The 18,029-nt window shown below is 37.0% G+C and overlaps 1 protein-coding gene across 7 annotated transcripts in view; it reads left to right on the forward strand.

Annotated features, from left to right (window-relative positions):
• The window catches only part of TNS1 (tensin 1), a 165,140-nt gene extending 150,017 nt beyond the window's left edge, over positions 1-15,123 (forward strand). For all 7 annotated transcript variants that reach the window (XM_075829085.1, XM_075829086.1, XM_075829083.1 and 4 more), the window contains 4 exons: positions 2,331-2,499; positions 6,872-6,940; positions 7,231-7,260; positions 8,004-15,123. In XM_075829085.1, coding sequence (XP_075685200.1) covers positions 2,331-2,499; positions 6,872-6,940; positions 7,231-7,260; positions 8,004-8,142 — 407 coding nt within the window. In that variant the 3' untranslated portion in view covers positions 8,143-15,123. The remainder of the gene's footprint in view (positions 1-2,330; positions 2,500-6,871; positions 6,941-7,230; positions 7,261-8,003) is intronic.
• The last annotated feature ends 2,906 nt before the right edge of the window (positions 15,124-18,029 follow it).

The raw sequence follows: 18,029 nt of genomic DNA on the forward strand, positions 1-18,029 counted from the left end.
ACCACCACACCATAACTACATAGTGACTGAATAATACCGCCATACTGTTACTGAATAATACCACCACATCATAACCACATAGTGACTGAATAATACCTCCATACTGTTACTGAATAATACCGCCACAGCATAACCACATAGTGACTGAATAATACCTCCATACTGTTACTGAATAATACCTCCACACCATAACCACACAGTGACTGAATAATACCCCCATACTGTTACTGAATAATACCACCACATCATAACCACATAGTGACTGAATAATACCGCCATACTGTTACTGAATAATACCACCACATCATAACCACATAGTGACTGAATAATACCTCCATACTGTTACTGAATAATACCGCCACAGCATAACCACATAGTGACTGAATAATACCTCCATACTGTTACTGAATAATACCTCCACACCATAACCACACAGTGACTGAATAATACCCCCATACTGTTACTGAATAATACCCCCACACCATAAACATAGTGACAGAATAATACCCTCATACTGTTACTGAATAATACCCCCATACTGTTACTGAATAATACCTCCACACCATAACCACACAGTGACTGAATAATACCCCCATACTGTTACCAAATAATACCACCACCCCATAACCACATAGTGACTGAATAATACCCCCATACTGTTACTGAATAATACCACCACACCATAACCACATAGTGACTGAATAATACCCCCATACTGTTACTGAATAATACCCCCATACTGTTACTGAATAATACCTCCACACCATAACCACAGTGACTGAATAATACCCCCATACTGTTACTGAATAATACCTCCACACCATAACCACAGTGACTGAATAATACCCCCCATACTGTTACTGAATAATACCACCACACCATGACCACATAGTGACTGAATAATACCCCCATACTGTTACTGAATAATACCCCCATACTGTTACTGAATAATACCTCCACACCATAACCACAGTGACTGAATAATACCCCCATACTGTTACTGAATAATACCTCCACACCATAACCACATAGTGACTGAATAATACTCCATACTGTTACTGAATAATACCGCCACAACATAACCACATAGTGACTGAATAATACCGCCAAACTGTTACTGAATAATACCACCACACCATAACCACATAGTGACTGAATAATACCCTCATACTGTTACTGAATAATACCACCACACCATAACCACATAGTGACTGAATAATACCCCATACTGTTACTGAATAATACCACCACACCATAACCACATAGTGACTGAATAATACCCTCATACTGTTACTGAATAATACCACCACACTATAACCACATAGTGACTGAATAAAAACCACTATACAAAGACCAATATTACCACCCTGTAGTGATCATATAATGATTGATGCCAGTTATACACAGGAGCTTTGCAGATGTTATAAGTGATTACAGCGTCCCTCCCATGTATACAGCGCCCCCCCCCTTGTATATAGTGCTACACGGCATCCCCCCTTGTATATAGTGCTACACAGAAATCCCCCCCGTATATGGCCATGAAAATATATATTGTACTTACCTTGGTCCGTTCCCGTGACAGAAGGAGCATTGCAAAGTCTCCAGTCGGGGCTCATGCGCCGAACAGCGTGATGCGGTAACCTCATCACGCCGGCCTGTGCCGGGAGTACCTGCAACCTATAATATTCATTTGTATCTGCGTCCTTACAAGTGAATGTGGCTGTCGCTAGCACTGGGCCCCCTCCGGTGCTATCGACGCCACCGGGCATGAGGTTCCGCCACTGGGTGTGGTTAGTGTCACGTGTCTGAGAACCACACAACAAAAAAGGCACGCGGTTTAACCTGAATGGCTTCCACATCTGAAGCTCATAAAAACATCAGAACCGCGACAATATGTGGTAAAACCGCCCACAGTTTTTACCGTTTTTAGCCTCTGGATGTAATAAACAAAAACAACAAAATGTATTGATAGCAAGCAGGAATCTTTAAAATGATGAGGAATTAAAACACAAGGTATATGAGAAAGTTATACAGCGGTTTATAATTTACATAAAACCCAAAAAATGGAGACATGTACTGATGTATTAAAGAGGAACTCCGGCTTTCACGTAGGTTTCCCTTTATAACTATTTATTATGAAGTTGTGCTATTTGCAAAGCAGTGGCCCAAACCAGATGCATCCTGTAGAGGGCAACACTGGGTCATGCGGTTTTACAGATCTGAACTTGTCACTCACTAAAGAGAATAGGTGTTGGATAAGTAGAGCTGAAATGGGGGGAGAGAGAGTGCTAAAAACCCAAATTGTTACTAACCCTTATTTCTTCCTGCAGCTTGCAACGTGCTGTTTGTCAATTCGATTGACATGGAATCACTCACAGGACCGCAGGCCATTGCCAAGACCATTGGAGAGACGCTATCCACTGACCCCCAACCCTCTGCGACTATTGTTCACTTCAAAGTTTCCGCTCAAGGCATTACCTTGACCGACAATCAGAGAAAGTAAGAAAACCTAATTTATTCATTAAATGACTGTATAACACATGCTGAAAATATCTATTCAAATGTAAATAGCAGTAGGAAGTGGACCACTGATAAAATGAAGTAGAGATCTTAAAAATGGGGGAAAAATCAAATAAAAAAAGTATATAAGTAAAATACAAAATTACTATAATACTGCCCCTATGTACAAGAATATATCTATTATAATACTGCCCCTATATACAAGAATATAACTACTATAATACTGCCCCTATATACAAGAATATAACTACTATAATACTGTCCCCTATATACAAGAATATAACTACTATAATACTGCTCCTATATACAAGAATATAACTACTATAATACTGCCCCCTATATACAAGAATATAACTACTATAATACTGCCCCCTATATATAAGAATATAACTACTATAATACTGTCCCTATATACAAGAATATAACTACTATAATACTGCCCCTATATACAAGAATATAACTACTATAATACTGCCCCCTATATACAAGAATATAACTACTATAATACTGCTCCTATATACAAGAATATAACTACTATAATACTGCCCCCTATATACAAGAATATAACTACTATAATACTGCCCCCTATATATAAGAATATAACTACTATAATACTGTCCCTATATACAAGAATATAACTACTATAATACTGCCCCTATATACAAGAATATAACTACTATAATACTGCCCCCTATATACAAGAATATAACTACTATAATACTGCCCCTATATACAAGAATATAACTACTATAATACTGTCCCCTATATACAAGAATATAACTACTATAATACTGCTCCTATATACAAGAATATAACTACTATAATACTGCCCCCTATATACAAGAATATAACTACTATAATACTGCCCCCTATATACAAGAATATAACTACTATAATACTGCCCCCTATATACAATAATATAACTACTATAATACTGCCCCTATATACAAGAATATAACTACTCTAATACTGCCCCCTATATACAAGAATATAACTACTATAATACTGCCCCTATATACAAGAATATAACTACTATAATACTGCCCCCTATATACAAGACTATAACTACTATAATACTGCCCCCTATATACAAGAATATAACTACTATAATACTGCCCCCTATATACAGAATATAACTACTATAATACTGCCCCCTATATACAGAATATAACTACTATAATACTGCCCCCTATATACAAGAATATAACTACTATAATACTGCCCCCTATATACAAGAATATAACTACTATAATACTGCCTCCTATATACAAGAATATAACTACTATAATACTGCCCCTATATACAAGAATATAACTACTATAATACTGCCCCTATATACAAGAATATAACTACTATAATACTGCCCCTATATACAAGAATATAACTACTATAATACTGCCCATATATACAAGAATATAACTACTATAATACTGCCCCCTATATACAAGAATATAACTACTTTAATACTGCTCCTATATACAAGAATATAACTACTATAATACTGCCCCCTATATACAAGAATATAACTACTATAATGCTGCCCCCTATATATAAGAATATAACTACTATAATACTGCCCCCTATATACAAGAATATAACTACTATAATACTGCCCCCTATATACAGAATATAACTACTATAATACTGCCCCCTATATACAAGAATATAACTACTATAATACTGCCCCCTATATACAAGAATATAACTACTATAATACTGCCTCCTATATACAAGAATATAACTACTATAATACTGCCCCTATATACAAGAATATAACTACTATAATACGGCCCCTATATACAAGAATATAACTACTATAATACTGTCCCCTATATACAAGAATATAACTACTATAATACTGCCCCTATATACAAGAATATAACTACTATAATACTGCCCTATATACAAGAATATAACTACTATAATACTGCCCCTATATTAGAATATAACTACTATAATACTGCCCCTATATACAAGAATATAACTACTATAATACTGCCCCTATATTAGAATATAACTACTATAATACTGCCCCCTATATACAAGAATATAACTACTATAATGCTGCCCCCTATATATAAGAATATAACTACTATAATACTGCCCCCTATATACAAGAATATAACTACTATAATACTGCCCCCTATATACAGAATATAACTACTATAATACTGCCCCTATATACAAGAATATAACTCTATAATACTGCCCCTATATACAAGAATATAACTACTATAATACTGCCCCCTATATATAAGAATATAACTACTATAATACTGCCCCCAATATACAAGAATATAACTACTATAATACTGCTCCCTATATACAAGAATATAACCACTATAATACTGCCTCTATATACAAGACTATAACTACTATAATACTGCCCCCTATACACAAGAATACAACTACTATAATACTGCCCTATATACAAGAATATAACTACTATAATACTGCCCCTATATTAGAATATAACTACTATAATACTGCCCCTATATACAAGAATATAACTACTATAATACTGCCCCTATATTAGAATATAACTACTATAATACTGCTCCTATATACAAGAATATAACTACTATAATACTGCCCCCTATATACAAGAATATAACTACTATAATACTGCTCCTATATACAAGAATATCACTACTATAATACTGCTCCCTATATACAAGAATATAACTACTATAATACTGCCCCTATATACAAGACTATAACTACTATAATACTGCCCCTATATACAATAATATAACTACTATAATACTGCCCCCTATATACAAGAATATAACTACTATAATACTGCCCCCTATATACAAGAATATAACTACTATAATACTGCCCCCTATATACAAGAATATAACTACTATAATACTGCCCCCTATATACAAGAATATAACTACTATAATACTGCCCCTATATACAAGAATATAACTACTATAATACTGCCCCTATATACAAGTATATAACTACTATAATACTGCTCCTATATACAAGAATATAACTACTATAATACTGCCCCTATACACAAGAATATAACTACTATAATACTGCCCCTATATACAAGAATATAACTACTATAATACTGCCCCTATATACAAGAATATAACTAGTATAATACTGCCCCTATATACAAGAATATAACTACTATAATACTGGTCCTATATACAAGAATATAACTACTATAATACTGCTCCTATATACAAGAATATAACTATTATAATAATGCTCCTATATACAAGAATATAACTACTATAATACTGCCCCCTATGTACAAGAATATAACTACTATAATACTGCTCCTATATACAAGAATATAACTACTATAATACTGCCCCTATATACAAGAATATAACTACTGTAATACTGCTCCTATATACAAGAATATAACTACTATAATACTGCCCCCCTATATACAAGAATATAACTACTATAATACTGCCCCCTATATACAAGAATATAACTACTATAATACTGCCCCCCTATATACAAGAATATAACTACTATACTACTGCCCCTATATACAAGAATATAACTACTATAATACTGCCCCTATATACAGGAATATAACTACTATAATACTGCTCCTATATACAAGAATATAACTACTATAATACTGGTCCTATATACAAGAATATAACTACTATAATACTGGTCCTATATACAAGAATATAACTACTATAATACTGCCCCCCTATATACAAGAATATAACTACTATAATACTGCCCCCTATATACAAGAATATAACTACTATAATACTGCCCCCCCTATATACAAGAATATAACTACTATACTACTGCCCCTATATACAAGAATATTACTATAATACTGCCCCTATATACAGGAATATAACTACTATAATACTGCTCCTATATACAAGAATATAACTACTATAATACTGCTTCCTATATACAAGAATATAACTAGTATAATACTGCCCCCTATATACAAGAATATAACTACTATAATACTGCCCCCTATATACAAGAATATAAGTACTATAATACTGCTCCTATATACAAGAATATAACTACTATAATACTGCTCCTATATACAAGAATATAACTACTATAATACTGCTCCCTATATACAAGAATATAACTACTATAATACTGGTCCTATATACAAGAATATAACTACTAGAATACTGCTCCCTATATACAAGAATATAACTACTAGAATACTGCCCCCTTTGTAGAAATATATAACTGATAACTTTACTGTGACTGTAATATCAGATCTTTGTCTTGCTTTGGTTTCTCCAGTAATTTTGGATGAAATTGTATAATTGGCAGATTAACATAACAATATTATATGATTATTACATTTCATTTTTTGTTCTTTTTTCAGGCTGTTTTTTAGGAGACATTATCCACTTAACACGGTCACATTCTGTGATGTGGATCCCCAAGAGAGGAAGTGAGTATCAGGGTCTCCTCCTTATAATGTCTTATACATAAGTGTTTATTGATGAGGACAGGGATTTATTATATTGTTATTGATCTGATTAATATCACTGATAATATAGAGAATCTGATAATCCAGCATTGTGTCTCCCATATGTGAGGGTCCTGCTCTGTAATTTCTGATAATAGATCTCACTGAGAGTGGCTGCGGCTATAATGTCTCCCGTCACCTATAGACGTCGCCCTCTTCTGTGTATGACTTATTGGTCTGACTCACTGACCTGTGAAACTTTCCTTCTCCAGGTGGATGAAGACAGATGGAACCCCCGCTAAGTAAGTCCCGTCCTCTAGTGTTTTGCTGGGTCCACAATAGTGGGATACTTACCCCCATCCCCTCTTCACGTCTGTTTCTGCTCCTGGCAGCAAAGCGAGATCACCGTTATTTATTACGGGGTCTTCTAGTTACTTGTGCTGCACAAATCTCTCTCCTGTCCTGATAGTCCGTTACAATGTATCAGTCTGGGGTCCAGGCTGTTTTTATCACAGAGGATTGTCTAGACTGGATACAATTGTAGCAAACTCAGCTGTGATAATTATTAGCTCTGTATAGGTTCTTAGCCTCTGGATGGAAACAAGCATAATTCCTATTATTAAAAGCAAGCAGAGATCTTGAAAAGGGTGAGAAATTAGACTATAAAGCATATTAGAAAGTTGCATAACTTTTCATTATTGATATTTCTATACATAAAACTAGTCGACCCCTTCAAGTAGGTGATCAAGCTCCAGAAAGTCACCAGTGTTGCTAAAGTCACATCAAATTCAGAGGATTAACTTAAAGTTCATGGGCACCAATGTGAAATCTTTAACAGCCCCCAACTATAACGCGTTTCATATGGGACAAAGGAGCCTGTGGGCCTCCTCGTGTCCCAGTGCCCGACTACAACTTCTGCACCCCCTATATTTATGTCCCTGGGTATTTGCTCCTGCGTCTTGTGATAGTTTTCTTATACATTATATTATATATTCTTTGCTACATGTCGTCAGTCTTCATCCGCTGACGCTCTCCTTCCCCGCAGATTATTCGGCTTCGTGGCCAGGAAACAAGGAAGTACGACCGACAATGTCTGCCACCTGTTTGCCGAGCTGGACCCCAACCAACCGGCCACTGCCATCGTCAACTTTGTCTCCCGCGTGATCGGCTTACAAAAAAGATGAACCCCACCCCCCCCCCTGTCCGTGAACCAGCCTGATATTTGGAATATAGACTCTAAAGATGGCAAGAGAGAAAGTGCATTATGGGAAAAGGGAAGTGACGTGGGGTTCCTTAAATGCAAGGGGGGCAAAAGCAGCAAACCAAAAAAAAATAAAAAAATCATCAAAAGAACATTTGACGCAAATGAAGAAATGACGGTAAAACCGCTTTCCCGTGAACAACAGAAGTCGCCAGAGTGGCGGCTGAGATCTCATTGGTTCATGGGTCAGCTCTTCAACAGCATCATAACATAGAGGTGTTCATTTTAATTGACAATACCATACTGCAGATACTAAACAATATATCCCGCTATATAAGTGCGTATATAAACCTATCTAGCGTACACACAACTTATAATGAATTGTCTAGAAATCTATTATAATAAGGCTATATTATGTGTAAATGCTTTGATTGTACAGAGCTACTTACATTTACTGTCTTTTTAAAATGACATATATGAGTGAATATCCACTGTCAGATTTCAGCTACTTGGTGGCGGTCAATGTGGACATTTGTATATGGAGAGAATAAACATATATCATTTAAGAGTAGATATTGCACTAATCCTATGGGTATTTCCATTGACAAGCCTGACACCTAGTGGTGGAAATGAAGGTTGCTGCCATAAGAGGCAACAGAGCTGATCGGCCTGTGAAGAGTCTTCTCCTAAAGAGACAGTAAATTGTGATGTAGCTTGTGTATCTGTATGTTACTATCCACCAAGTGGGCACAAAGTGCTGCGAACATATAGCCAAGGGACTATTAAAACAGTTATTTCATGTGAGATCAAGAGCTCCCCATCATGTTACCTAAACTGTATTTATTCTATAGATACTTCTCACGTTTGTGGGAAATACAAATGTTGCCGATACTCAACACCTGAGAACATTAAACTCTGTGCCTTGTACAAACACAATCATTAGAGATGATAGAAAGAGCATTATTATACTATGCAACTGTAATGCTGCATTCTCAGTGATGTCACCGCGAAGTAGTTTATGAATGGGCTGCGTTGTCAGTGATGTCATCAGTCTCTAGTGAAGGGATTGGCTGCATTCTCTGTGATATCACTGCTCTCTAGTGAATGGATCGGCTGCATTTTCAGTGATGTTACCGCTCTCTAGGGAATGTATAAGCTGCATTCTCAATGATGTCACCGCTCTTTTAGTTTATGAATGGGCTGAGTTGTTAGTGATGTCACCAGTCTCTAGTAAGTGGATTCTTATTGGGCTGCATTCTCAGTGATGTCACTGCTCTATAGTGAATGGATAGGCTGCATTCTCAGTGATGTCACTGCTCTATAGTGAATGGATAGGCTATATACTCAGTGATGTCACTGCTCTATAGTGAATGGATAGGCTGCATTCTCAGTGATGTCACTGCTCTATAGTGAATGGATAGGCTATATACTCAGTGATGTCACTGCTCTATAGTGAATGGATAGGCTGCATTCTCAGTGATGTCACTGCTCTATAGTGAATGGATAGGCTATATACTCAGTGATGTCACTGCTCTATAGTGAATGGATAGGCTGCATTCTCAGTGATGTCACTGCTCTATAGTGAATGGATAGGCTATATACTCAGTGATGTCACTGCTCTATAGTGAATGGATAGGCTGCATTCTCAGTGATGTCACTGCTCTATAGTGAATGGATAGGCTATATACTCAGTGATGTCACTGCTCTATAGTGAATGGATAGGCTGCATTCTCAGTGATGTCACTGCTCTATAGTGAATGGATAGGCTATATACTCAGTGATGTCACTGCTCTATAGTGAATGAATAGATTGCATGCTCACTAGTTTATGGATAGGCTGCATTTTCAGTGATGTCATCAGTCTCTAGTGAATGGATAGGCTGCATTCCTTGTGATCTCACTGGCCCATTTTAATTCACATTGCTTTTAGGGAGCTCTTAGGATGCTCTTCTGTCCTTACTTCTAAATGGAAAAATCTGGATTTATCAGATTTATTAGCCATTTCGCAATTAGTGATGGTCCATCTGTAAAAACTTTTTTTCATTGCAGTGGACACACAGACAGGTGCAGTATTTACCTACATTATTTTTAAATGCATATGCTGTGTGTGTGTGATATATATATATATATATATCACACATACACACACACACAGCAGCCAATGCAAGACTCGTTCTATTTTATATTAACTAAAGATCCAATGACGGAGCCTTAATCTACGTCCTATTATTATCGTGCAATAACCTATAGGACATTAACCTCCAGACACTATTGTGCTCAGCACTGTAAAACCACAGAGGCCTCTGCTTACAGCAACCCAGACTACTACATATATATATACACCATGCTGAATACTTGCTATCTGCATTGTTCATAACACACCACTAGTGGGCACCTTTGCCCACTATACTACTGAACTATCTGCCCTTGTCGATCTTTTTGTAAAGATGCTCATGGGTCGAGGGTTATTTTTTACCACATGTTATCATGAAACAATTCCAGAACACATGGAAGCGAAACCACAGCTTTGTTATAGGTCTACGGATGGAGCCAGTCCATTTAAAGGGACAGTGCACAGAAATTGGAACCCACTTTGGCACTTTTTTTCTCCACCGTTATCACACAGCCATGTGATTTAAAGAACTGGCTTCATCTGGACTAGAGCTCAGTATTGCTTTAGGGTAGAACCGCCGGTGTCCTTGTGTATTAAGCACAGCCTGGTATTGTTATATCCGTGCAGTCTATTTGTATCAGGCAAAGTATACTTAAATGTCCAATAACAGATCCATAGTCTATCATAAAACTGGGGTTTTCACTTTGAGATCCCCTGAAGCGGAGAGGATTTTAAAAGGGGGTCCCATTGCTGGAGAAATTAAGCATTACACGGAGCTCATTGAAATCAATGGGCCGTCTATATATTGACTGGAGTTGCCGGATCCACCAGAGAGATCTGCTCTTTATAAAGGTTTTCCACTATGGCTAATAGAGGGGGATCCCTTTTCCCCACCCCTTATTACCTCCATTTGTCTTAACAGGACAATTGGAAAGGACATTGTCCCTTTAAGGCCCTAGCATTGGGCGGCGGCTCAGATCTACTAAAGTGCGAAATATCTAATTTAAACTTTGCGCCTTTATAGTCAAAATCATCACTACATAATAAATAATAAACCACATTCTTAGGACCGTGCTTTAGATGCATATTATCCAGCATCATTACCGCACCCAGAAGTTGCTGTTGACTGATCCGCTACATCCCAATAGAAGTGAATGGGAGACAATAGTGGGACTTGCCATGGCCTAAAGACAAACGACCCTTGGGTTGAGTTAATAATCAGCGCTGCTTTTACGTAAAATTTTATTTTTCTAGATAAATATTATATAATAGAAGTTTATAGAGCAGCGTCCGTAGTCTAATAATTATTACTGCAATATACGGCGTATACAGAGTGACAATGGAGGAAACATTGAAACGAGGAGGGTTTTTTTTTTTATATATAGTTTTACTGGCTTTTGATTTGCACTTTAGTAGATCTACCCCCTGCCTGACATCGCTATAATACACAGATCCCGGTCAGGATTCTTTACGTTACAGTATTATTCAACCTGTCAATCATTTCTATTACTGCAGTATTCAATACTCCATACAAGTCCAGGGACCTTCTGACTCGTACTACAACTTCCAGCTAGTCCGCTGGCTGGCAGTCCATACTAATGCCCCAAAAATGAAGACACATGGGACCTATGTCAATATAGGCTTCCAAAGTTCAAGGGGTGCAAGTTCGGCATCCGTTGCTGCCATGCGTTTCCCAATTTTGTGAGCTGAGCCCGTATGGGTTAGTTTACCACCCGTCTTATTAATTATCAGTATTTTCCGTATTTGTGTGCAGAAAGTCTTTGTATGTGAGAGGGATTGGGGGTAAGGCTGTATTGGGGGAGGCGTGCGAGAGTGTTTTTGTGGGTGGGTGGCTATACAAGAACGTGTGATGTGAAGATGGCACCTATGTTAACCCTGTAAACCCCTTACCAACCCCTGCTTGTTAGGACTAGTCCCATTCAGTGCCTTACAGGTGTAATGGCCAGGTTGTGAAACGCATAAGTCATAGCCGGGCTTGAGGATCATAGTGGGGGAGGGGAGTCGGGTTAGTATAAGTGCCAGGCAAACACCCTATGTGCCACCCCTCTGGCTGCAGGGATCACCGATGATCTCTCCTTCAGAGAAAGGGTGTTAAGTGTGAAAGAATTCATGCAGTGTTTAGAAGGTCGCTGGTTCATGTGTTACTAATGAGAAGATAAACCTGTTTTGTAGCAAGCTTCGCTTTTTGTTTCTGTATTCCAGGTGGCAATGGTACAGAAGCGTTATAATATATTATTCCAGGGTACAGGCTGAACAATTCGGCATCAGCCATATAAAAAGTATAATATTGTGCTGTGGTTGCTCTATGGTCTGCGAAAAATGTTGATACAAAAATAGATTTTTTTGCCTATTTCTCTCCACAAGGGGGCACCATATATAAGATATGTTACATTTTCAACATGCACCGCCATAAATTACTCTTCAGAAGACTCATATTTATTGGATTTAGTCACATAGCGTACAAAGTACCAGCTGGTAAATGAAAGTCTATTGAAGGTGGATGCATCTTTGAGGCTGATGTCAGAACCTGTACCCCTTGCATATAAAGGTCCCGTGTAATCCATCATTTCCATTCAATGACCATTGAAGAGGAGAATTAGAAATCATATGCCTTCTATATATAAGTAATGATATGATAGGAAATACTTGGTTTGGGAACACCAATGTCCAGACCAGAGGACGGGATAAAATGGCTGCTTGACCATCTAAAGATCCAAGAGTCCATATTCCCCGAGAACTTCATTTTTCTTCTCCATCTTACTGTAGGGTTTTTAGAAGTTCCCATTCTATAGCAGCCTGGATACTAGGATATTTAGGGTCCTGGGATTCTTTCTGGTCTTATTGTCGGACAGTCATGACCATCATCATCATCCCAACCACTGGTCCACCAAACTTCAATGCCTATGAATGCAAACCTGCGGACCTGGCTTTTTTTCCCCTATGTAGTGATATGAGCAAGAGATGAATGAATAGCATATAGAATCACATGTAATAGATATATGATGTATAACTGACAGCACTTCTTATTCACGCATGTGACCTCACACACATGGACAAGGAGGGGGGGGGGCAGTTGGAGTCACACAAACACGCATGCCACCAATGAATGTGGCCTCCACTGGAAGGGATCTTGAGGTCTCGTTTTGGTGATCGCTCGGCCATGTAGCCTTGCAGGGTGTATTGCTTGCTCTACACTGGACACACGAAGCCTTTAATATATGAACTAATAACCAAAGACACATTGTTAGCGAGTTGTTGCCTGATCTTGCCTTAACAGAGCACTTTTCTGGAGATGTGGTATATAAGGACTATCTGGGCTTCTCTCCTTGGCCAGTCATGGTTCTCTCAATGTTGTAGAATATTTCACAAAGCCTTAATGCTAGCTAACTGGATTCATTCACTACTTAACCGAATCTTATGTTGACCAAGGGACTGCGAAAATTTTTGGAATCATAAAGAAATGTGTGTCCAAGTCTTCTGGTCTATGGTCAAACATAGGTCACCAAGAATGTTGCTCAATGGTACTTAGGATAGAGTACCACTAAACCCATCTCCAACAAAATGCTCGGAAAATAAAACAACACTCTATAGAAAGAATTTTTAGTCTTCGAGCCGTTCTAAACCGGTTTTGAGAGCTGCAAAGAGTTACCCGACCTGCTCAGAGGGGACTCTTGGCATCCTGGCCCATGGACCTCCACTAATGTCCTCTACTGGCATGTCAGAAGATGAATTTAGGTGGAATTCCCCTTTAAATGATGGTTTGTTTCATGGAGAAGGGTCACTCTTGTGTCTCATCTTCATAAATTTGGGCCATATTTGAAATCTGTGTTCCCTCTATAAGTTTGTTTTTTTTGGGATGGATTTTTAATCTTTTCTCTGCTGGGACGATCCAATCAAAGTTTTAGCAAGATGATAATCCTGACACAAATATGGCCCTACCTATAACCATGTGAGCCATTACTAAAGGACTAATTCCTGGAGGAACACCCCTAGGGTTGGTCTAATAACTAATGTGTTATCGACCTCAACTTCTCCAGTTTCCTTGAAGTTTTAGGGATTATAACCGAGATTGTGTTGAGTGTTTGACACGTTATACGGTATGTTGCAATAAGCCCTCAGATATTGCAAATCATAAAAAATAATGGTAAACTGACTGTACAGAGTAACCCGACTATTATTCCACATCTCTCTCACTTTTTCACTCAAATATGCTGCAAACATCGATGAGACTTTTTTTTTTTTACTATTCTTTAACTCTTTCCATGCTACGTCATTACTTCTCGGTCATAAATGTTTCAATTGGTAGAGAAACAAATATGGGTCATCACTTCCTCTAGCAATCGACTCAACCTCCACTGTGCTTAGCAAAGACCTTTGTTGCCACCGCAAAAAGAGACAACTTCCCTACTGGAAAGGAACCGGCTCCCATCTTGGTAGAAGCGGGATTCTCCAGGGTCTCTTTACATGCTTACATTATATATTTTGCGTCACAACCGAGCAATCAGTAACCAAAACAATGAAGATAAAAAATAAATAAAAAGAAACAAAAACATTTTAAAAAAACCTAAACAAATAAAAAAAAAAAAAGGAAGAGAAACCCCCTCTCTGTATTTATATAGATGGAAATATACTTTATATTTTGTATCCATGTGCTGTTAATGTTATCACTTGTATAAATATATGTGCCATTTTTTATTTTTTTGCTTTCGTTGAATAGAATATAGACCTCATGCTTTCACTTTTCTGTTTGTACAGATGTCTGTAATTCTTTCAAAATTATTGTATGGCTTGGTCAGTGATAACATCATATAAAATATACTTTTGCTTGAAAGGTCAGTGTGTTCGTCATTGATTTTGAATTGATTCAGTACATATTTCTAAGTTACATGGTAAGCACAAAGAAAATAAACCATGTTACTTTTATATGCCTTCTGGATCTCATCCCATTGTCCCTAATAATTGGAGTACGGATTTAATTTTCTCTATCGTTGGAGGAACTTTCTCTTTTACTCACTACCTACCTTTATATGTACAAGAATATAACTACTATAATACTGCCCCCTATATACAAGAATATAACTGCTATAATACTGCTCCTATATACAAGAATATAACTACTATAATACTGCCCCCTATATACAAGAATATAACTACTATAATACTGACCCCTATATACAAGAATATAACTACTATAATACTGCCCCTATATACAAGAATATAACTACTATAATACTGCTCCTATATACAAGAATATAACTACTATTATACTGCCCCTATATACAAGAATATAACTACTATAATTCTGCCCCTATGTACAAGAATATAACTACTATAATACTGCCCCTATATACAAGAATATAACTACTATAATACTGCTCCTATATACAAGAATATAACTACTATAATACTGCTCCCTATATACAAGAATATAACTACTATAATACTGCCCCTATGTAATGATGGGGGTAAGGAAGCAGACAAGTGAGCCCTAATCTACCCGCCACTCAGTCCCTGCCTACTTGCAACGACCCGCCCTAGGCGACGGGGTACAACTGGGCGACGGTCCCTACGCTCAATAAGTGCACGACAGACAAACAGACAATAGAACACAGAAGCAAGGGAAAAGGGGCAGTTGTCCACTGCAACACCGTGAGCAACAAGAGTGGTGAACGAGCCGAGTCAAACCAGGAGTGTACGAGGTACCAAACGCAGAGCAGGAGAGTAGGGAACAAGCCGAGTCAAACCAGGAGTGTACGAGGTACCAAACGCAGAGCAGGAGAGTAGTCAGTAAGCCAGGGTCAATATGAAGCAGGGTCAAATAGTTCAAGAAGCTGCAGCAGGGCAAGGAAACCAAACGAGAAGAATCACAAGCAAGGAGGAACAGGAAAGGCAGGTATAAATAGACAGAGGGCGGGAGCTAGCTCCGTCTGGCCAGGCTGTGATAGGCTCTCCCACTCCTAAGCCTGCCATCCTGAGTGGTGGAAGATGGAGTCAGTCTCACAGACATAGAAGCAGGTGCAGACTGATTTCCTATGGGCGTTGATACAGAAGCTGTGCCTGGCAGATCCTTAACACCCTATATACAAGAATATAACTACTATAATACTGCCCCTATATACAAGAATATAACTACTATAATACTGCCCCCTATATACAAGAATATAACTACTATAATACTGCCCCTATATACAAGAATATAACTACTATAATACTGCCCCTATATACAAGAATATAACTACTATTATACTGCCCCCTATATACAAGAATATAACTACTATAATACTGCTCCCTATATACAATATAACTACTATAATACTGCTCCCTATGTACAAGAATATAACTACTATAATACTGCTCCCTATGTACAAGAATATAACTACTATAATACTGCTCCTATATACAAGATTATTATTACTAGAATACTGCCTCCTATATACAAGAATATAACTACTATAATACTGCTCCTATATACAGGAATATAACTACTATAATACTGCCCCCTATATACAAGAATATAACTACTATAGTACTGCCCCCTATACACAAGAATATAACTACTATAATACTGCCCCTATATACAAGAATATAACTACTATAATACTGCCCCTATATACAAGAATATAACTACTATAATACTGCCCCTATATACAAGAATATAACTACTATAATACTGCCCCTATATACAAGAATATAACTACTATAATACTGCCCCTATATACAAGAATATAACTACTATAATACTGCCCCCTATATACAAGAATATAACTACTATAATACTGCTCCCTATATACAAGAATATAATTACTATAATACTGCCCCCTATGTACAAGAATATAACTACTATAATACTGCTCCTATATACAAGAATATAACTACTATAATACTGCTCCCTATATACAAGAATATAGCTACTATAATACTGCCCCAATATACAAGAATATAACTACTATAATACTGCCCCCTATATACAAGAATATAACTACTATAATACTGCTCCCTGTATACAAGAATATAACTACTATAATACTGCCCCCTATATACAAGAATATAACTACTATTATACTGCCCCCTATATACAAGAATATAACTACTATAATACTGCTCCCTATATACAATATAACTACTATAATACTGCTCCCTATGTACAAGAATATAACTACTATAATACTGCTCCCTATGTACAAGAATATAACTACTATAATACTGCTCCTATATACAAGAATATTATTACTAGAATACTGCCTCCTATATACAAGAATATAACTACTATAATACTGCTCCTATATACAGGAATATAACTACTATAATACTGCCCCCTATATACAAGAATATAACTACTATAGTACTGCCCCCTATACACAAGAATATAACTACTATAATACTGCCCCTATATACAAGAATATAACTACTATAATACTGCCCCTATATACAAGAATATAACTACTATAATACTGCCCCTATATACAAGAATATAACTACTATAATACTGCCCCTATATACAAGAATATAACTACTATAATACTGCCCCTATATACAAGAATATAACTACTATAATACTGCCCCCTATATACAAGAATATAACTACTATAATACTGCTCCCTATATACAAGAATATAATTACTATAATACTGCCCCCTATGTACAAGAATATAACTACTATAATACTGCTCCTATATACAAGAATATAACTACTATAATACTGCTCCCTATATACAAGAATATAGCTACTATAATACT

This window comes from Rhinoderma darwinii, chromosome 6 (assembly GCF_050947455.1).
Source record: "Rhinoderma darwinii isolate aRhiDar2 chromosome 6, aRhiDar2.hap1, whole genome shotgun sequence".
NCBI classification, from domain to species: domain Eukaryota; kingdom Metazoa; phylum Chordata; class Amphibia; order Anura; family Rhinodermatidae; genus Rhinoderma; species Rhinoderma darwinii.